At 41.6% G+C, this 18,717-nt stretch overlaps 1 protein-coding gene across 9 annotated transcripts in view; it reads right to left on the bottom strand.

Moving 5' to 3' along the window:
- Positions 1-18,717, bottom strand: part of shaker (potassium voltage-gated channel protein Shaker) — a 431,166-nt gene that overhangs the window by 49,076 nt on the left and 363,373 nt on the right. For all 9 annotated transcript variants that reach the window (XM_089731751.1, XM_089731734.1, XM_089731739.1 and 6 more), the window contains one exon: positions 14,910-15,027. In XM_089731751.1, coding sequence (XP_089587877.1) covers positions 14,910-15,027 — 118 coding nt within the window. The remainder of the gene's footprint in view (positions 1-14,909; positions 15,028-18,717) is intronic.

Genomic DNA, 18,717 nt, shown 5'->3' with positions numbered 1-18,717 from the left:
TTCTCGCGGGGGACCTCAATGCGAAGTCTATCGCATGGGGCTCCCCCCGCTCGGACGCTCGTGGTAGGCTACTGGAGAGGTGGGCGAACGCGGCCGGCCTCTGTTTGTTGAATAGAGGGTCGGTTGCGACGTGCGTGCGGTGGCAGGGCGAGTCTATTGTGGACGTTACGTTCGCGAGCCCGGCCATCGCGCGCCGTATCCGCGACTGGAGGGTTTTGGAGGGGGCGGAGACGTTGTCAGATCACCGATATATTCGGTTTGATCTCTCCGCCCGCTCCGCAGTCGCGGACGCCCTCGGGGACCACCCCCGTGGTGCGTCCCGGTCATTCCCCAAGTGGGCACTGAAGCGCCTGAATAAGGAGCTCCTGATGGAAGCCTCTACAGTGGCGGCGTGGGCGCCCATGCGTCCACACCCGGTCGAGGTCGAGGGCGAGGCAGGGTGGTTTCGGGACACGATGCGTCGCATCTGTGATGTGTCGATGCCCCGGATCGGCCCTCGACTTCCTAATCGCCAGGCGTACTGGTGGTCGCCCGAAATTGCGCAACTCCGCGTGGAGTGCGTTCGGGCGAGGCGCGAGTGCGCCAGGCATCGCCGCCGCCGCCTGCCGCGGCGCAACGATCCAGTTGCGTTCGCGGCGGCAGAGGCCCGGCTGCACGCCGCATTTCGCGTCGCACAGAGGGCACTGCAGCTGGCCATCAGAAGAGCCAAGGATCAACACATGGAGGGTCTCCTGGAGACGCTGGATGAGGATCCGTGGGGGCGGCCCTATCATATGGTGCGCAATAAAATGCGCCCATGGGCCCCCCCGATCACGGAGCGTCTCCAGCCTCAGCAGCTGCGGGACATCGCCTCGGCGCTGTTCCCGCAGGAGCGGGAGGGATTTGTCGCGCCCGCTATGGACTCGCCGCCGGAATACGACGGCGAAGTCCCTGCCGAGGTGCCCCATATAACGGGGGCGGAGCTCCGTGTGGCCGTGCGCAAAATGTGCGCGAAGGACACTGCACCCGGCCCGGACGGTGTCCATGGCCGGGTTTGGGCCTTGGCTCTTGGTGCCCTGGGGGACCGACTCTTGAGGCTTTACAACTCCTGCCTCGAGTCGGGACGGTTTCCTTCATCGTGGAGGACGGGCAGACTCGTGCTGTTGAGAAAGGAGGGGCGCCCGGCGGATACTGCTGCCGGGTACCGTCCCATCGTGTTGCTGGATGAGGTGGGCAAGCTGCTGGAACGCATTCTGGCAGCCCGCATCATCCAGCATCTGGTCAGGGTGGGACCCGATCTGTCGGCGGAGCAATATGGCTTCCGAGAGGGCCGCTCAACGGTAGACGCGATCCTTCGCGTGCGGGCCCTCTCGGATGAGGCCGTTTCCGGGGGTGGGGTGGCTTTGGCGGTGTCACTCGATATCGCCAATGCGTTCAACACCCTGCCCTGGTCCGTGATAGGGGGGGCGCTGGAACGACACGGAGTGCCCCCCTACCTTCGCCGGCTGGTGGGTTCCTACTTGGAAGACAGATCGGTCACGTGTACCGGACACGGTGGGATCGTGCACCGGTTCCCGGTCGTGCGCGGTGTTCCACAGGGGTCGGTGCTCGGCCCTCTTTTGTGGAATATCGGGTATGACTGGGTGCTGAGGGGTGCCCTCCTCCCGGGCCTGAGCGTAATCTGTTACGCAGACGACACGTTGGTCGTGGCCCGGGGGGGGAGTTTTGCTGAGTCTGCCCGTCTTGCTACGGCTGGGGTGGCGCATGTCGTCGGCAAAATCAGGAGATTGGGCCTCGACGTGGCGCTCAGTAAATCCGAGGCCATGTGGTTCCACAGGCCCCGGAGAGTGCCACCTGTCGATGCCCATATCGTGGTTGGAGGCGTCCGTATCGGGGTCGGGGTGCAGTTGAAGTACCTCGGCCTCATTCTAGACAGTCGTTGGACCTTCCGTGCTCACTTTCAGAATCTGGTCCCTCGTTTGTTGGGGGTGGCCGGCGCGTTAAGCCGGCTCCTTCCCAATGTTGGGGGGCCTGACCAGGTGACGCGCCGTCTCTATACAGGGGTGGTGCGATCAATGGCCCTATACGGGGCGCCCGTGTGGGGCCAGTCCCTGGCCGTGGGGGTAGCGAAGCTGCTGCAACGGCCGCAACGCACCATCGCGGTCAGGGTCATCCGTGGTTATCGCACCATCTTTTTTTTTTTTTTTTTTTTTTTTTTATTGCATAGCTGTGTGGACGAGCTCACAGCCCACCTGATGTTAAGTGGTTACTGGAGCCCATAGACATCTACAACGTAAATGCGCCACACACCTTGAGATATAGTTCTAAGGTCTCAGTATAGTCAACGGCTGCCCCACCCTTCAAACCGAAACGCATTACTGCTTCACGGCAGAAATAGGCGGGGCGGTGGTACCTACCCGCGCGGACTCACAAGAGGTCCTACCACCAGTAATTACGCAAATTATAATTTTGCGGGTTTCATTTTTATTACACGATGTTATTCCTTCACCGTGGAAGTCAATCGTGAACATTTGTTGAGTACGTATTTCATTAGAAAAATTGGTACCCGCCTGCGGGATTCGAACACCGGTGCATCGCTTCAACACGAATGCACCGGACGTCTTATCCGTTAGGCCACGACGACGACGTCGAGGCCTTTCGAGGCGGCGTGTGTACTGGCTGGGACGCCGCCTTGGGTCCTGGAGGCGGAGGCGCTCGCTGCTGACTATCAGTGGCGGGCTGACCTTCGTGTGCGGGGCGTGGCGCGTCCCAGCCCCAGTGTGGTCAGAGCGCGGAGGGCCCAATCTCGGCGGTCCGTACTGGAGTCATGGTCTAGACGGCTGGCCGATCCTTCGGCTGGTCGTAGGACCGTCGAGGCGATTCGCCCGGTTCTTGTGAACTGGGTGAATCGTGACAGAGGACGCCTCACTTTCCGGCTCACGCAGGTGCTCACTGGGCATGGTTGCTTCGGTGAGTTCCTGCACCGGATCGGAGCCGAGCCGACGGCAGAGTGCCACCATTGTGGTTGCGACTTGGACACGGCGGAGCACACGCTCGTCGCCTGCCCCGCATGGGAGGGGTGGCGCCGTGTCCTCGTCGCAAAAATAGGAAACGACTTGTCGTTGCCGAGTGTTGTGGCATCGATGCTCGGTGACGACGAGTCGTGGAAGGCGATGCTCGACTTCTGCGAGTGCACCATCTCGCAGAAGGAGGCGGCGGGGCGCGTGAGAGACGCACAGGCCCGCCGCCGTCGAGCGGGGGCCAGGGAGGCGGATATCGCCCAAGCCCTGGCCCTCTAAGTGTTTCGGGTCCCCTCACATGTCGGCCTGGGGACCGGCGAAGGGGGCCTAAGAAGACGACGTGCAAGCTGCTCTGCACGCGTTTTATGCATGAGCATCCGGGTGATGGAAGGCCGGCTATCCTCAACCCACGCTGGTTCTGACCCAGCGGGGTATTCCGTAGGATAGACCATTCTAACCGGCGCCATCTAGGCGGGCTTCGGATAGCCTGCCGACCGAGAGGGCTGGTGGTCGTGGCGCCGACGACCGCCAGTCCGGCGTCCCGAGGGGGAGGGTGATGGGAGAGATGTGCTCCGCACTAAACGCTTCACTTTCCCCCCTTTGCCTTTTCATGAGTTTTGTCTCATGCGAGGTTTGGACGTTGGTTGTTGAGAGACAGGAGGTTTTAGTCGGTTCGACTCCGACATGCCCCGCCCTTCATCCCCAGTGAAGGGCGGAAGTCCGGCGATTTCCTCCTGACAAAAAAAAAAAAAAAAAAAAGTGGTTCTCTAATTTTGGCTTGGCCTGAATGGTATGCTTTCACCACCTAATCCCACGAAGCGTCGTACGGGCGGTCGTCATCGCAACCACCGTCTGTCTTCTGGTTCGACAGAAAACCTTATAGTATAAAGGGCCACAATGGATTGAATGTGTAATTTTTTTTTTAAATATTAAAATGCTCTTCTAATATTTATCGTGCGTAAATTGATACGCATCATGTTTGGTACGATCGTTGTTATCATAGTGAATTCCATGAATATGTTATGTTACAGGTCACATCAATAAAAAATTCATTAAGCTAATATAAATATCGAGGCACGAGACTGTTTTACTTGAGTACTTGAATGAGGAATATCGCCCTGAGAGTTCTATACATACATCGCGGCAACGTTTACGGAACGAAAGGTTTTTGAAATCCGATAATCTTTCTTTTTATTGCTTTTAGATGGGTGGACGAGCTCACAGCCAACCTGTTGCTAAGTGGTAAGTGGAGCCCATAGACATCTACAACGTAAATGCGCCACCCACCTTGAGATATAAGTTCTAAGGTCTCAAGTATAGTTACATTCGTCTGAGAGGCTTGCCAAATTCCAGGGTCTTCGAAGATCGATCAAAGTGACATAAAACGCGTGGAGACATGACAGTAGAGTTTTCTTATTAACAGTTTGTGTTGTGTGGAAGTGTTCCCCCAAGACTTATATTTCGTTAGTAGTTCACTGTGTTGTACTTCAATTATTGGTAGTAGTGTTCGCTCAATGATCGTAATTCGATTATAATCTCGGACAACTCGAGCTTTAAGGTAATTTTCTCTATGGTTTTGTTACTGTATTTTTGAATACTAAGTATTTGCAAACCTCATCAACCAAACCAAAATAAAAACGGTTGATAAACTTAGTCGACTCTTCTTAGTCGAATACTTCATTGCTGAAGTTCGTGTCCCACGTGTGCATTCGTGTCCCTGAAAGCCCTTCGTGGCTCTTTGGACTGGACTCTCTGTTGCGAACGCCCTGAGAGAAGCCGAAAACCGAAGCAAATGGAAGCAGATGGTTGATAAACAAACGAAGAAAATTGAAGATGGCTGTTTCTTTCATATAATGAGCTCACAACCAATATGATGCTAGGCCGCTATCTGAGCTCATTGGCACAACAAAATACCTCTGGTTGTCATTACTCGTGCGAGCATGACTCACTTCAACCCGATGCTTAATAAATAACGAGATGTTGAATTTCAGAGAAAACCGACAACGTTAAAGTTCATTTAATTAAGTAGTATTTAAATCAGAGGTTACTTTTGTAGCATTTTCTTTGGGAACATTGTAACATTCATTTTTTTATGTTGGGATAGGAAATAAATTGAATAAAACAATGCGCGTTTTCCATCTAAATACTTTGGAAAATCTATTTTTATTTCTTTTAAAAGCAGATCCTATGATTGTATCGAGGGTTAGTGGTCATTATTGTCAGCAATGCCAAGGGCAAAGACGAACCGCTGCTTAATTAATCGCGATATTTTTAGGACCCTATTCATTTATAAAATACCTTCTAAAAATTACAATTTAGAGTATAAAACTTCGAAAAGTGAGTAAATACTACACACGAATCCGTATATGAGAGATTAATGCAAAATTCGATCCGATTTGTGGCCGGTGATATCTAGAAATATATAGTCGTTTATAAAAAATTGTTGATGCAATAATTCACACGTCCCCATAAATATTCTCTACAGTCAAATACTGACCGATGTATTGGCGAGTAAATCTATCTTTCGATTTAAATTTTATGTCTTCGAGGATATACGCATGGTTTTGTTGAATAACGTGCGTTAATCTTTGTTTAAAGTTGTATAATTTGCTTTACCGATTCTGGCTTCTTAAACGTCAGTTTTTAATGGCCCTAACCACGAATTCTAGAATAACATTAGACTTAGATTTGATTCGTTGCGTTAAGAATTCAGCACTAATTGATCCATTAAGTGTAGTAATGTCCTTTCCATTGCATCACCGGCATCCTATTCCAATCACTATTTAAATCCCGGTCGTGTGTAGTTCTAATAGCCTTCGGTTACGTAGGCAACTCACCGTCATTGAAACAGGATAGATTCAATCAATCGGACGTCACCTGGATCGGTCAAGGATTATTTAAAATGAAAATTAAACTCTGCGCGCTAGGAATTGCATGTCAATTTCGTTTGAACAGTGATTGACGCATCGGAGTTCTTCCAATTAGAAATTCGATTAAGCGAAATTGAAAAACGTCGATAACTGAGTTGTGGTTATCTGTGTGGTGTGAGTCTGGAAATGTCAATTTTTATTTTTTATATTTAAATTACCCTGCCGTTCCCTTTGTTTGAGTGAAAAACAGTGTATACTAATGACATCATACCTAGTTTATATGATTTTAATTAAACTTTTGTATTTGCACCCTCAGTGAGTGCTACGATTTCTCTGGCACCGAGAATGTTTATTATTCCGCACTTTTCAGTCACATGAAAGTGCTTCAAAATTATGCTGTACAGATGTAATATATTGAGAGCAAATCGTCTAAGTAATTTAATGGTGTACATAGACTTTTAAATAACATTGAAAAATTGACGGAAATATCCAGAGTTGTATATAGATGGTATTTCAATCCCAGTATACGTTAATTAGGGCACATGTAGGTCCAAAAGACTAAAGATATTAATTTGACTAGTGAATGAGTGACATGTATCGAAATAATCCAAATTTGTTTTAGTCAAGTAAAATTTCGTTGTAGAGAGACGTGTTTGTTTACAAGAAATTACCCAGTTTTTTTTTTAAGCTGGTATGTAAGCTAGAAAATAGTACAATAATAAAAATATCCAATAAACTTAAATGACCTACAAATTACTCTTTCCATAAAATAAATTAATCAAAAATTTAAAAAAGCAAAGCAACCTAATAATGGGGTATAATAAAGATTATTTTTAAGCATACAAATGATCCGTTATTATTTTCATATAGTTTTTTCTAGGGTACCTAAATGGGCCTAGCCTATATACGCCACTACTTAATATAATTGCGTACTCTAAGATACAGCTTGTTTTAGTAATTTTGTTTCAACACAAAAAAAATATTAAAAGAACATAATTGCGATGAGTAGTATTAGAGTTTTAGAATGCAAATTTGTAGAATGCCCAAATAAACACACCCGCCTTCTCCACTTCGCACATGGCTTCTTAGTTCCCGCTGTATTAGTCATTAGAACGTTTAGTTATTACACACCTACCAACACATGTAGGACTTCGTGATACACACGCAGTCGTACGATTAATGGTTCATCATAAATTTGTCTTTGAAGTGCGCCTGCAATAAACATTTCCACTTCGGCAGAGCGAGGAACGTACTATCGCGCTTTGAGTCCGCTTTTATTTTATTATTTATTTACGTTTACATAAGCGTTTATGGCGTGAATTTCATTTGGCGCGTTGGCTTTTTCCCTTTTATCTATTGGATTTTTATAGTTGTCACAGTGGACGTGACGTCATCGACTTTTGCATACCAAATTTTAAAACGATAATACATTTTTGAAACTTACCTAACTTTTAATAGTTTGACCAAAAGCCGCGACCATATTTCTCGTACTTATGGCTCCTTGAGAACCTTTCAACTATAAACTAATGGTTCAGTCCTATAAAAATTGTTTCTGACGAGTAAATGATAAGATAACTTTTGTATTTTTTTATTTATTTAAACGAGAGTAGATGAGCTCTGTTCCCGCACGGGTAGGTCTCAACGTCCCGGCTATTTCCGTCGCGAAGCAATCATGCGTTCCGCTTCGAAGGGCGGGCAGCCTTTTAGTAAAGACCTTGACCTCACATTCATAGGCTCTAGTAACCACCTAGAAGGTTACTAGAGGAAAAAAACGCGATTCAAAAATACGCTTTGCAGTTGTCGACGTGTAAACATCGAACGCACGCACGATTTCATTCACCTCATAAACTCTTGATTTGATTAAATTACTCGGCAAATACTCAGCTAATGTCGGTCCAATTAAAACAGGAATCTGCGTTTATATTAGTTCTCGTATTAGCTAATAACGAATAGTAAATAATAATGTTTGTTTCAATAACGTTGTCCTAATTAACTGTTCCTGTTGTTTTTAGTGAATGTTTCGGAATATGCCTAGCTCATGGTTTAATAAACTGTATTTGTTCTAATTGTGACTTCATTGGGTAACGCACATTCGATATGCGGAACGTATAAATGAGCATTCTGGTGCTTGCCCATTCATTTATTTGTTTTGAAATTTCTTAACGTAACTAAAATTTAGAGTGTAGAGATCAAAATATACGATTTCTAATTCTGAAATTTTCATTTGAAATTGGAATCTTCAAAACTTTTTAGCTATAATTTAAAAGTTTTAATTAGATATGTATGAGATAATCTGTATCTATGTATCGACGGATTCTTTCAAGGTAATTTTCGCCACAAAACAACCGACTTACTTGAAAATTTGCACACATATCAAGGACCGATGACATTAGTCTACTCTACTCTGACCAGGATAATATGGTTAATCCATAAAAATATTAATTTAATGGTTTGTTTGGCTTAATAAGATTTTTGATAATGTTTAAGAATACACAGGTACATATTTGAACAATTAAGTATTTGAATTAAGCCTTTGGAATACGTATTTCTTTTTTTATTACGCTAGCCGTCAGGGTAAGCTAGTTAAACGCATTTTCTATTACTGACACAAGCCTCAGTTCTTACTAACGCTGTATGTGTAATGTTAATATCCTGTGTAAGATATATACGACTTTTAGTTGTCGTGGATAACAACTTTTAGTAATATTAAGACGGTGGTTTTGATTATTATTTTAAATGATGAAATGTTGTTTTGATAAATATCACAAAATGAAGGGTAGACTCCGTAACGCCACAGTATAAAATGGCGGTACGTGGACAGAGTCGTGGCATTCCGTGTCAGACAGTCATTCCCTCCGTCTCAGTCAGTGAGTCTCTGGCAGTCAGTCAGTCAGTCAGTCGGTCTGTCGGTATGTGCAACGAAACTGTCGGTTTATCCTGTCATTGTGAAAGTTGTGTGTGTTGAGTTTCAATAATTATTATTCAAAAGGTTTTATTGACTTTTTATAAACTGAGTTCAACCAAATACGAGTGATGACGGAAACTACCGCTTAGCCATCCCTGGCGCCGCCGCCGACATATACATATTTAAAAACAGCGGTAATTGTTCAATATCAAAGTTACGGACTCATGATTGAGACCCACGTGTAATACTGACGTGCTACAATTCGTGATATAGTGGATGGGCATACAATAGTATATGATAGAGATTATATATAGATATATGTGTAAATTTTATATTATTACCATAATATGATATTGTGTACGTTGTTTATGTGATTATATATTATTATATATTCAGTTTGGTTATTTTCACATTAAGCTATGCACCTACCACAGGATTCTCTACACCACCCTTGGTTGACCGGTAGAGAATGCCTCAGGCATTAAGTCCACCATTTTACTTTTGAAGTTAAATAAATAAATAGTTTATACTTAATGATTAAGTTTTTGCATTTCGAAATACTAGTCTTATTTCAATTATCGAAATACGACCATAATCACGGACACATCAAGAATCATTTTCATTTTAGGCATTATTTTTTTCCTTTAGTATTATTGTTATTGTCATTTTTCTTGGAAAGGAGGGAGTTTTTGTTATTGTCAATATTGAATTAAAGCGCTTAAAGAGCCACCATTATATGTACTATTCACGAAATGTACCCAAAGTTAAACGTTTGTGTTGTGTTTTTAAGATTATGTATTATATAATATTACTTTTTAAACTACAATGTTACCGACATTATCTTTAAGTTAGCTTACTTTAAAACGCAATTAAAAATTCTTTATTTTCCTTAATCTTCTCTTTTTAACACAAACTATGTTAAAGTCATCTTATACAATTTATGGCATCCAGAGTGACATTAATGTTTTTGTAACGCTTTTAATGAAATACAAGCAGACAAAAAAAACAACTCCATATAAAGAGGTATTTGATTCCATCTAAATATCCCACTTCGATAAAGCGGCACGAGAGGAGAACCCTCTCATCGTGGCCGCCGGTAACTACATCCCCGATCTTGCGGAAAGAAAACACTTCATTTCGGATCCTCCCGATCCACAAACGGTGCTTTTAGGCATCGGTCACCGTTCTCTTAGAATCTATCACTTGCGACAAAGGGGTCGACGAGTAAATTAACCCTCAGACACAGCCCACTGAGTTTCTCGCCGGATATTCTCAGTGAGTCGCATTTCCGATCCGGTGGTAGATTCTGCGAAGCACGACTCTTGCTAGGGTTCGTGTTAGCAACGTCATCAGGTTTGAGCCCCGTGAGCTCACCTACTAGTTAAGGTTACGCTGGAATAGCCTCTCAAGGCTATCAGCTTAGGTAGGAAAAAATAATCTAAATATCATAAGCTTAGTTATTATCGCCAACTCGTTTCAGTCCATTTAACAATGCGATGGCAAAGTGAGTTTTACTGTTCAATATACGCTGCCCCTAATAAAAATGTCGAGGAAGTTAATTGTCCAAATTTCTAGTAAAACAAGCGCGCTCCGTAACGTTTTGTTACAAAAGTTAAAACAAAAAAAAAACGTTTTTTTACTCGCAATGAAAACTCTATTTATTTGTTTTCGCAAGCTAATGTTGTTCGACTCGTCTTTACGCCCTCTGTGGTTTCAGTTCATTAATTTCGGTGTAATCAAAAGAACAACTTTTAAACACTCCCGAATGTTTTTTTCGTTTCAATGTTTCAGCCGTTTCGGAGATTTTCTTTTGAACTGAAGGTAACGTGAAATTGTATTCGAATAACGAAACTAGCAATTTGCTTATTATTCCTTATTATCATATCAAAGAAAAAGAATATCGCGTTTTCTTTTTTTTTTTTTACTGTTCGTATTTCGGTGTTGCCAAAAATTAAGAATATGTTTTTTTTTATACCTAATGTACAGGGATTCAAAGGTATACTCTAAAAGCTTATACTTAATATTGTGATTAGTTTACTAGTCTCAAATAAAAATTACTTAATATCGGATCGAAATTGTATTTCGGACTGTTATATTAGTTGAAACTTTTGGAACTACTTTAAAAAATCTTTAGGTATTCTGCTTAGGATTAGACGTAAAAACCGCTACTTATACAACAAAAGGAAGCCGGAAATATCACGGGATTTCATTTCAGAAATAATTTACCCATAAATTGCGCTAGACTGGCCTGGTTATTTTACATATCATCATTCTCTATTTTAAGCGAAATATAAATGAGAAATTTTAATTAGATTTATTAAAACACAAATTAAGGGAATCCAATAATCATACGCTTGCAACACAACAGTGGTCTGAATTATAATACAATCTAATAGTGTTTGAACACATAAAACTAGTACAATCTCAGCCTGAGGCTTTATTCAAACAAGATCGTCCAATAACGCCGGGGTTATAACACACGTTTCGGTTTCTTGAAGTTTAAGTACAACTGAGCCAGAAACTGACTGAATCAATAGTTCTCAATGAGAATTCTCTGAATTTGTGTTATGTAGTTAGAACGCTGTAGAGTAATATCGTTATTTATACGTATAGCTAGAGTAATGAAGAAGGCTATGCTCGGGGTTTCCCTGCCAGACCCAATCAGAAATGAGAAGATTCGCAGGGAAACCATGGTAACCGACATAGCCCAAAGGATTGTAGCGTTGAAGTGGCAGTGGGCAGGGCACATTGCTCGTAGAACGGATGGCCGTTGGGGCCAGAAAGCTCTTGAGTGGCGACTGCGTACAGGAAGACGTGGCGTGGGTAGGCCTCCCACAAATTGGACCGACGATCTATTGAGGTTCGCGGGGAACGGCTGGATGCAAGCAGCGCAAGACAGATCTTTGTGGCGAGGCTTGGGGAGGCCTAGGAGTGGACGTCTGTGAGCTGATAGAGAATAGAACGTATAGCTCGTCTGGTAGCAGTGCGATTGTATCACGATTGAAGATTAACATTTCGTGTGGCAAGGAAAATTGTTGGTATGGACCAAAGAGTATTTTTTTTATTGCTTAGCTGGGTGGACGAGCTCACAGACCACCGGGTGTTAAGTGGTTATTGGAGCCCATAGACATCTACAACGTAAATGCGCCACCCACCTTGAGATATAAATTCTAAGATCTCAGTATAGTTACAACGGCTGCCCCGCCCTTCAAACCGAAACGCATTACTGCTTCACGGCAGAAATAGGCAGGGCGGTGGTACCTACCCGCGCGGACTCACAAGAGGTCCTACCACCAGTAAAATCAAATGTATTGAGTTTAGGGTTTAGCCAGGCTTGAATTATTATTCAAATATGTTAAGATAATAGTCTATGTAGAACGAATTATTTTAATTATGTATTGTTTGTTGAAATCACTGTATTTTTTTTACGTGTAGCGCCACAGAAAAAAAAAACGACGAAACATTCTGAACGCGCTTAAAGAATTCAATAATAAATAAAAAAAATAGCAAAATTATGAGCTGGTTTCCACTTATATCTCGCGGTGGGTGGCGTATTTACGTTGTAGATGTCTATGGGCTCCAGTAACCACTTAACACCAGGTGGGCTGTGACCTCGTCCACCCATCTAAGCAATAAAAAAAATGTGTATTTTGCAATTTAACGTCGGCTCCTTGATCTAATTGTCATGTAAACAAGTTTTTCATAAAAAGGGCTGCTGAACGGTTAAATTTTGAAATTGATAACGGCTGCTGACTTATTATTAATAAGCATTTATTTTAAATTAATGAATTCTAATTTCGGACTTAGTTTTCATATACTAATGTTTATGTAAATAAACTGTAGAATAAAAATGACCTTTGGATTTAAAAGATGGAAAAATTAATGGTGGGTACTCTTACGTATTAAGGTGATAAGAACGGTTACAATCTGGCTATCAACATCAAATATCACTAACAAATGCAAACCTTAACTGGGAACCCAACGATAACAGGGGTCATAGAGAATTATTTACTATAAAGGAAATCTAATAATCTTAAAAGATGGAATGAGAGTTCAATTTCAATGTTTTCTATTTTAATAAAATACTTACTACAGAGGTTAGCAAAAATCTCTACGCACTATAAAACAAAGTCGTTTTCTACCTCTTTCTGTTTATCCGCTTACTTCTTTTAAGCCGGTCGACTGATTTTGATCCGGCTATCACTACTAGAAAGAGCAATAAACGAGGTAGATTTGCATTACGTACTCACTAAAAGTGTCTCTAAAAATGGTCTAACTAAACATTTTAAGAAAATGATTGAACCACCTACGAACATGTATTCTATGAGTTTTGATAAAATGAAACAGTCTCCTTTAGTCAATCGCTTAAGTTAAAGTATTTTAAAAGAAAAACTTAAAAAATGTGAATTCTTCAATCACATTTTTGGCGTTTACCAAAATCTAGAAGTTTTGGATTAAGTCACTTCAAGCCTAAAGATGCGATAGATATATAATATTTGGGACCTAGTGGCTGAATTGTGTCGGTATTATGTTAAAAAAAACTGTTTGCGTACGCCTATATACCAACGGGGCCAAACCTTAAGAGAAAGTAAAATCGCGAGCGAAGCTGTACACGGGAAGAAGTCAATTAAAGTTAGTAAATTAATAAAAAACTTGTAAAAAAGTCATCAGCTGAACTAAGAAGAAGTACGAATACAGCTTAATTTGAACGAGCTTTATAAAGTGAACGCTTTCTCAACTGTCTTTGTGATACTTCACTAAGGCTTAGTCAAACTTGGTTAAAAGTAATTCAGATTTTAAATTAAACTTCGCCTAGTATGCTCGGAAACTTCAAATGGAAATGCAAGATTTTTAAGCTTTTTATTAAAGTCCTTTTTTCTTACCTTAAGCATAATGTCAGTTTCATAAAGTGGGACATTTAAGAAAAATCAGTTTTATACAAGTTTGTTTGTGAATAGTTTTACTTTTTCATGACTGTGTGTGAATTTATTTAAATTCGGAAACTAATTAATACCGGATCTACATTGATAGATGGGGGGGACATAGATTAAAATATGACTTGAATTTACTGTATATGTAGTTTTTGTGATTATGGTTTATCTATTTCATTATTCAGTTAAGTTTAAAATTATCAAGATGAATTAAGTTTAAAATTACATCATCAAATACGTTATGTGGCGATTGAATTAAATGGATTGGAACTAAGCTAAAACTTTAATATTCTCTTTCAATCTTCTGAAATAAAAACGTGATTGAAAAACTAAATATTTGAAAGCATTAAGATTTACTGCTTTGTCTGTTTGTACATGAATAAAAGATTGGGTGTCCTGTGTCATTCGCTGTCCAATACACTATCATTATTAGTAGTAGTAGTATTTATTTTCTTTGACCTGCCCACTTACTAATATCATGACTACTGACACTGGGCTAACATGGGTCTTTACCACGATCCTTACCGTTTTTGCCAGAACCTCAAGCCCCAGTCTAACGGACAGGGTAGCCGAAATATCAATCAAGCTTGGTGATGTCATTTACATTATATTACCTAACAGTTTCAGTTAAGAACTTCAGCTTTTACTAGTGGTAAAACATCTTGTGAGTCAGCACAGTTATGTACCACCACCCTGCCTATTTCTGCCGTGAAGCAGTAATGCGTTTCGGTTTGAAGGGTGGGGCAGCCGTTGTAACTATACTTGAGACCTTAGAACTCACATCTCAAGGTGGGGGGCGGCATTTACGTTGTAGGTGTCTATAGGTTCCGGTAACCACTTAACACCAGGTGTCATCATCTAAGCAATAAAAAAAGTAATAGTTTGACGTAATAGTGGCCGAAACCTTCTGTCAATCTTCTTCTTCTTCTTCTTCATGCCTTTATTTCATTTTATGGGGTCGTTGTAGCATATCCTCTTTTTTCTTTCAGACCTTATCACACATCATATCTGCACTCGCCACATCCTTCTCTCACATATCCTCATTCCCACAGTCCATATTACTTTAATACCCAGGGTCAGTTCGAGCATAAGGTAATCCTTCTGTTGAACAACACATTATAAAAATGCCCAACGGCTATCCGCGATTATGAAGGTGATGACGATGAGTTCAATTAGTGCAGTATTAAGTATTAAATGTACTCACATTGATGACAACTCGCTCGCAGAAGTCGTGGTCGTGTTGGATTGGCTCGAACGTAACGACCCCGCTCTGTGGTGGACGACCGGTGTCCTCCTCCTGGCTGCTGAGCTTCGGCAGTGACCTGACCAAAACAACAATATTACTAATGTCACCGGTCATCTGATCTAAGCGATGTCCGTTGTCACTTTGACCTCGGATCGGACTAAAGGTCGGTTAAGGTCAATCCAAAGCCGGATAAAGTTGTTTAGTACAGTTGAGTGCTATATTTGAAAAGATAATCCGTTTCGAGTTGGTTTGTAGGTATTACAGCACTTGAGACATTTTATATCATGCAATAATTGCCGTAAGATATCTTATTGCTATAAATTATGTAAAGAAAAAAAATATATTATGTAAAGAAAAACCTTTATGATTTAAAACTTCAGTTTTAAAACAGGGTTTTTTTTCAGTGTAATTCAGTGTCATGGAGTGAAGTCTGTCATTCCGTAAAAAAGAGAGTTCAGTTTTGCATAGTTTATTATTACTGTATACATACTATTTAATTTTTTATATTAATTTTAAAAGAGATTAAGGGCTTTAAATGTTGTTTCCTTATTATATAACAGAAAACGCAATTAAGTCTTTTATTGTTTATTGATTCTGGAGTAGTCCATGTTATTATATATATTTAAAAACAAGGGATTCCACATGACCACGATTGCTCTGCTAAGAGTAATCGACTATTACGATTTTAAGTTAAGTGGTTACCGGAGACTATAGACGACATCATCATGAATGTCACCGTCTACGTCGAGTTGTAAGGTCTAATTGCAGCGGCTGTCTGACCCTTCACACCCAAATACATTACTGCTGCGCGGTAGGAAGCAAGCGAACTACCGTCATATTACGGACGGAATAGACTTTTAGATAGGGTAGATGTGGCTTCTGAAGCTGTGGCGGGTAAGGTACCTACATCTATACTAATATATAAATCTACAGTGGTTTTTACGGATGTTCTGTTTCAACTACTGAACCATGCATCCGATTGACTTGAAACTTGGTATCCATGTAGAATATACATGTACTTAATGGATAGGCTAATATTAATATGAGTGTTGGACTCCCTACACCAGGTGCGGGGGCGTTAATGATGAGAATCTTTGTGGGGGTGAGAAATAATAATGTTAATTTTAAATGCCCAGCGAAGCGGACTGGTACAGCTAGTAACTCTATATAACATAAATAAATTTTTACATCAATATTTTATTGCTCCCAAAAATAGTAACACATTGAAATCAATTCGATGCGAATTCGAAACATAAATGTAGCATCACCAGATCGTAAAGATAATGTATTTTTGATAACCCGAGTATGTACGATGATAGTAAAATATAAATTTAGCATTAGGCTCTTGGTGATGGTGGAATGTTAATGCTGAACGCTCTTGTGCGGACGATTCATGATGTGAGAGTTAATGTGAAGGATTTGAAATCAGTATATTTTACATACAAAGTCTTGGCAAATAAAAACAGCGAAAATGATTTACCTTTTTTTTTAATCTCTGATTATGACGATATCGTCATAAGTTTTAGTTTGGAAGACTCCGACAGCTTTTAATGCAATGTGACTGAGAATTCGAACTTATGTTTTACTATAGATCACAGGAATCGCGGAAGATAATTCTTAGCAGTAGACAATCCTTATGTAGTTCTTAACTTTACTGACGTCAGCCCATGAAACCTGAAGGTGGCCTTTATCTCGTTTTTAACATCGCACCGCCCGCCACTGGAGTAGAGCTCATCCATACTACCTGGAGCCACTGCGTTCATCCACAGTGTGTTTCCAGAGATCTTTTTTGCCACGTAACATCCGGCTTTGGAATGAGCTCCCCTCCACGATGTTTCCCGAGCGCTATGACATATCCTTCTTCAGACGAGGCTTGTGGAGAGTACTTAACGGTAGACAGCGGCTTGGCTCTGCCCCTGGCATTGTTGAAGTCCATGGGCGACGATAACCACTCACCATCAGGTGGGCCGTATGCTCGTTTGTCTACACGGGCAATAAAAAAAAAGGTGGTACATCGCTGACCACTCAATATTTAATTAGTCATATCTAGCTCGTCTGCCGTGATGATAGTGAAATAATCCATCACCGAAACGCACAGATTGAACGACTTTATTAGCGACGCCTAAATTTGATAGAAAAAAGGGTAGTATTAGTATTTAGGGTAGGGTAGTATAATATTCTTTTAAGAATTTAGTAAATAAAAAAAAACTACCTCTGTATTTGATTACATAATAAGAGCCACTAGGAAGCTGAAATTCACGGTCAAAACGAATTTTATATCCCGACGGATGTTTTAACGAGAGCATTACAGAAGAAAACAAAACGTTCATAATTTATTTTCGTTCGGAAAAATATTATATTTTTTATTATTATAGTTTTTAACGTTAAGTACGTTAGCACTAAAAATAGATGCGCGTTCCGGTTTGGTTTTAAGGTCGTGTTTACATGTTGTCGAACGCAGCAAGGGCGATGATGTGACCGTCGCTTAGTTAGCTAACGAGCTCACGCCTATTTATTTTCTTGTATGTCACGCTGGCAGACCCAGTAGCAGCTTCAAAAACGCCAATCGACATTGTACCATGCGGGCAAGTTTAGTGCTCGAACCTAAACAAAAATCGGTTGTCTGTAAAGTCGGCTTCCTGACGATAGTTGAACGTGACAACGTCATAAGAAAATACTGATCGAATGGTTTCATTTTTCAATTATCGTTGCTATAAACAATCGACACTACATTCAATTTTCACTGAACTTCATACTTGACGAAAACATGTAAATGTATTATTGTATAGCAGCTGTCCACGCGGATGCATCGCTCACTCAAAAGTAAGAGAGAGACAGATGTCGAACACTGCCGAAAGCGGAGGCCGATTGTGCCTCTTTGTCGCTCGTTGCACGCTCTCGCTTGCACCTCGAGCCTTAAATGGAACGCCTCAGAGCGAGGTAACGCCGCATGCGTCATGTTTTGCGTACGTGCGTGCAGCCGGCTCCATCGAATTATAAGACGTTGTCACGTCAATAATGTAGCTAATAAACCTAATTTGGAATCAGCGTAGAAAAATTGTTTTAAAACAACAGAGCCTAATGCACTAACAAACTATATAGTCGCACAACGCGGATCGTCTGAAACTGGTTCAAGTGTCACGTCTACATGGTATTTGCCAGTTGTGTGGAGAGTGGAGAGAGAGTTCGTCCAAAGAGACAGAGCACTCGAGCACGCTCCGTTCGCTTCTCCGATAACTCGAATTAGAATTGTAGTCGCATTTTAAAACTGTCACATTCCGAAAGAAAATTCAAATTTTGAATGATAATAAAATAAACGACATGTTTTGAGACGATTTACAAATCTGTACATTGTCGAGAGAATTAATGAATTTATATTTTCTGCAGTTATCTTTTTAGCGAAATGTCGGTCGCGTCTTTGTTCGTTGTGTAAAATATTGATATCGCAAGAGATTGTTGAAGAAAAGCACGTTGCGCTACGCCAGCACTCTACGCGAGTGTCCAAGATAAATCGCTGTTTCACTAAAAGCGACGACTTCACGAGCGCTTATCCGAAGATCGCTCTCGACCGCTCTTGAACAAAACAATGGCTTCGTGAACAGCCAATAAGGCTTTGTTCTGACGTCATACTGAAAAATCAATCAAAAACATTTACATTATAAATTGTCTCGATGCCTCGAAAACATTTACAATATATTTAATACATTTACTGGTGGTAGGACCTCTTGTGAGTCCGCGCAGGTAGGTACCACGACCTTGCCTGTTT

The sequence above is a fragment of the Bombyx mandarina genome, chromosome 01, assembly GCF_030267445.1.
Source record: "Bombyx mandarina strain Sakado chromosome 01, ASM3026744v2".
In the NCBI taxonomy this organism is placed as follows: domain Eukaryota; kingdom Metazoa; phylum Arthropoda; class Insecta; order Lepidoptera; family Bombycidae; genus Bombyx; species Bombyx mandarina.
The sequence above is the reverse complement of the archived record's forward strand: the minus strand, read 5'-3'. Positions and strand labels throughout refer to the sequence as shown.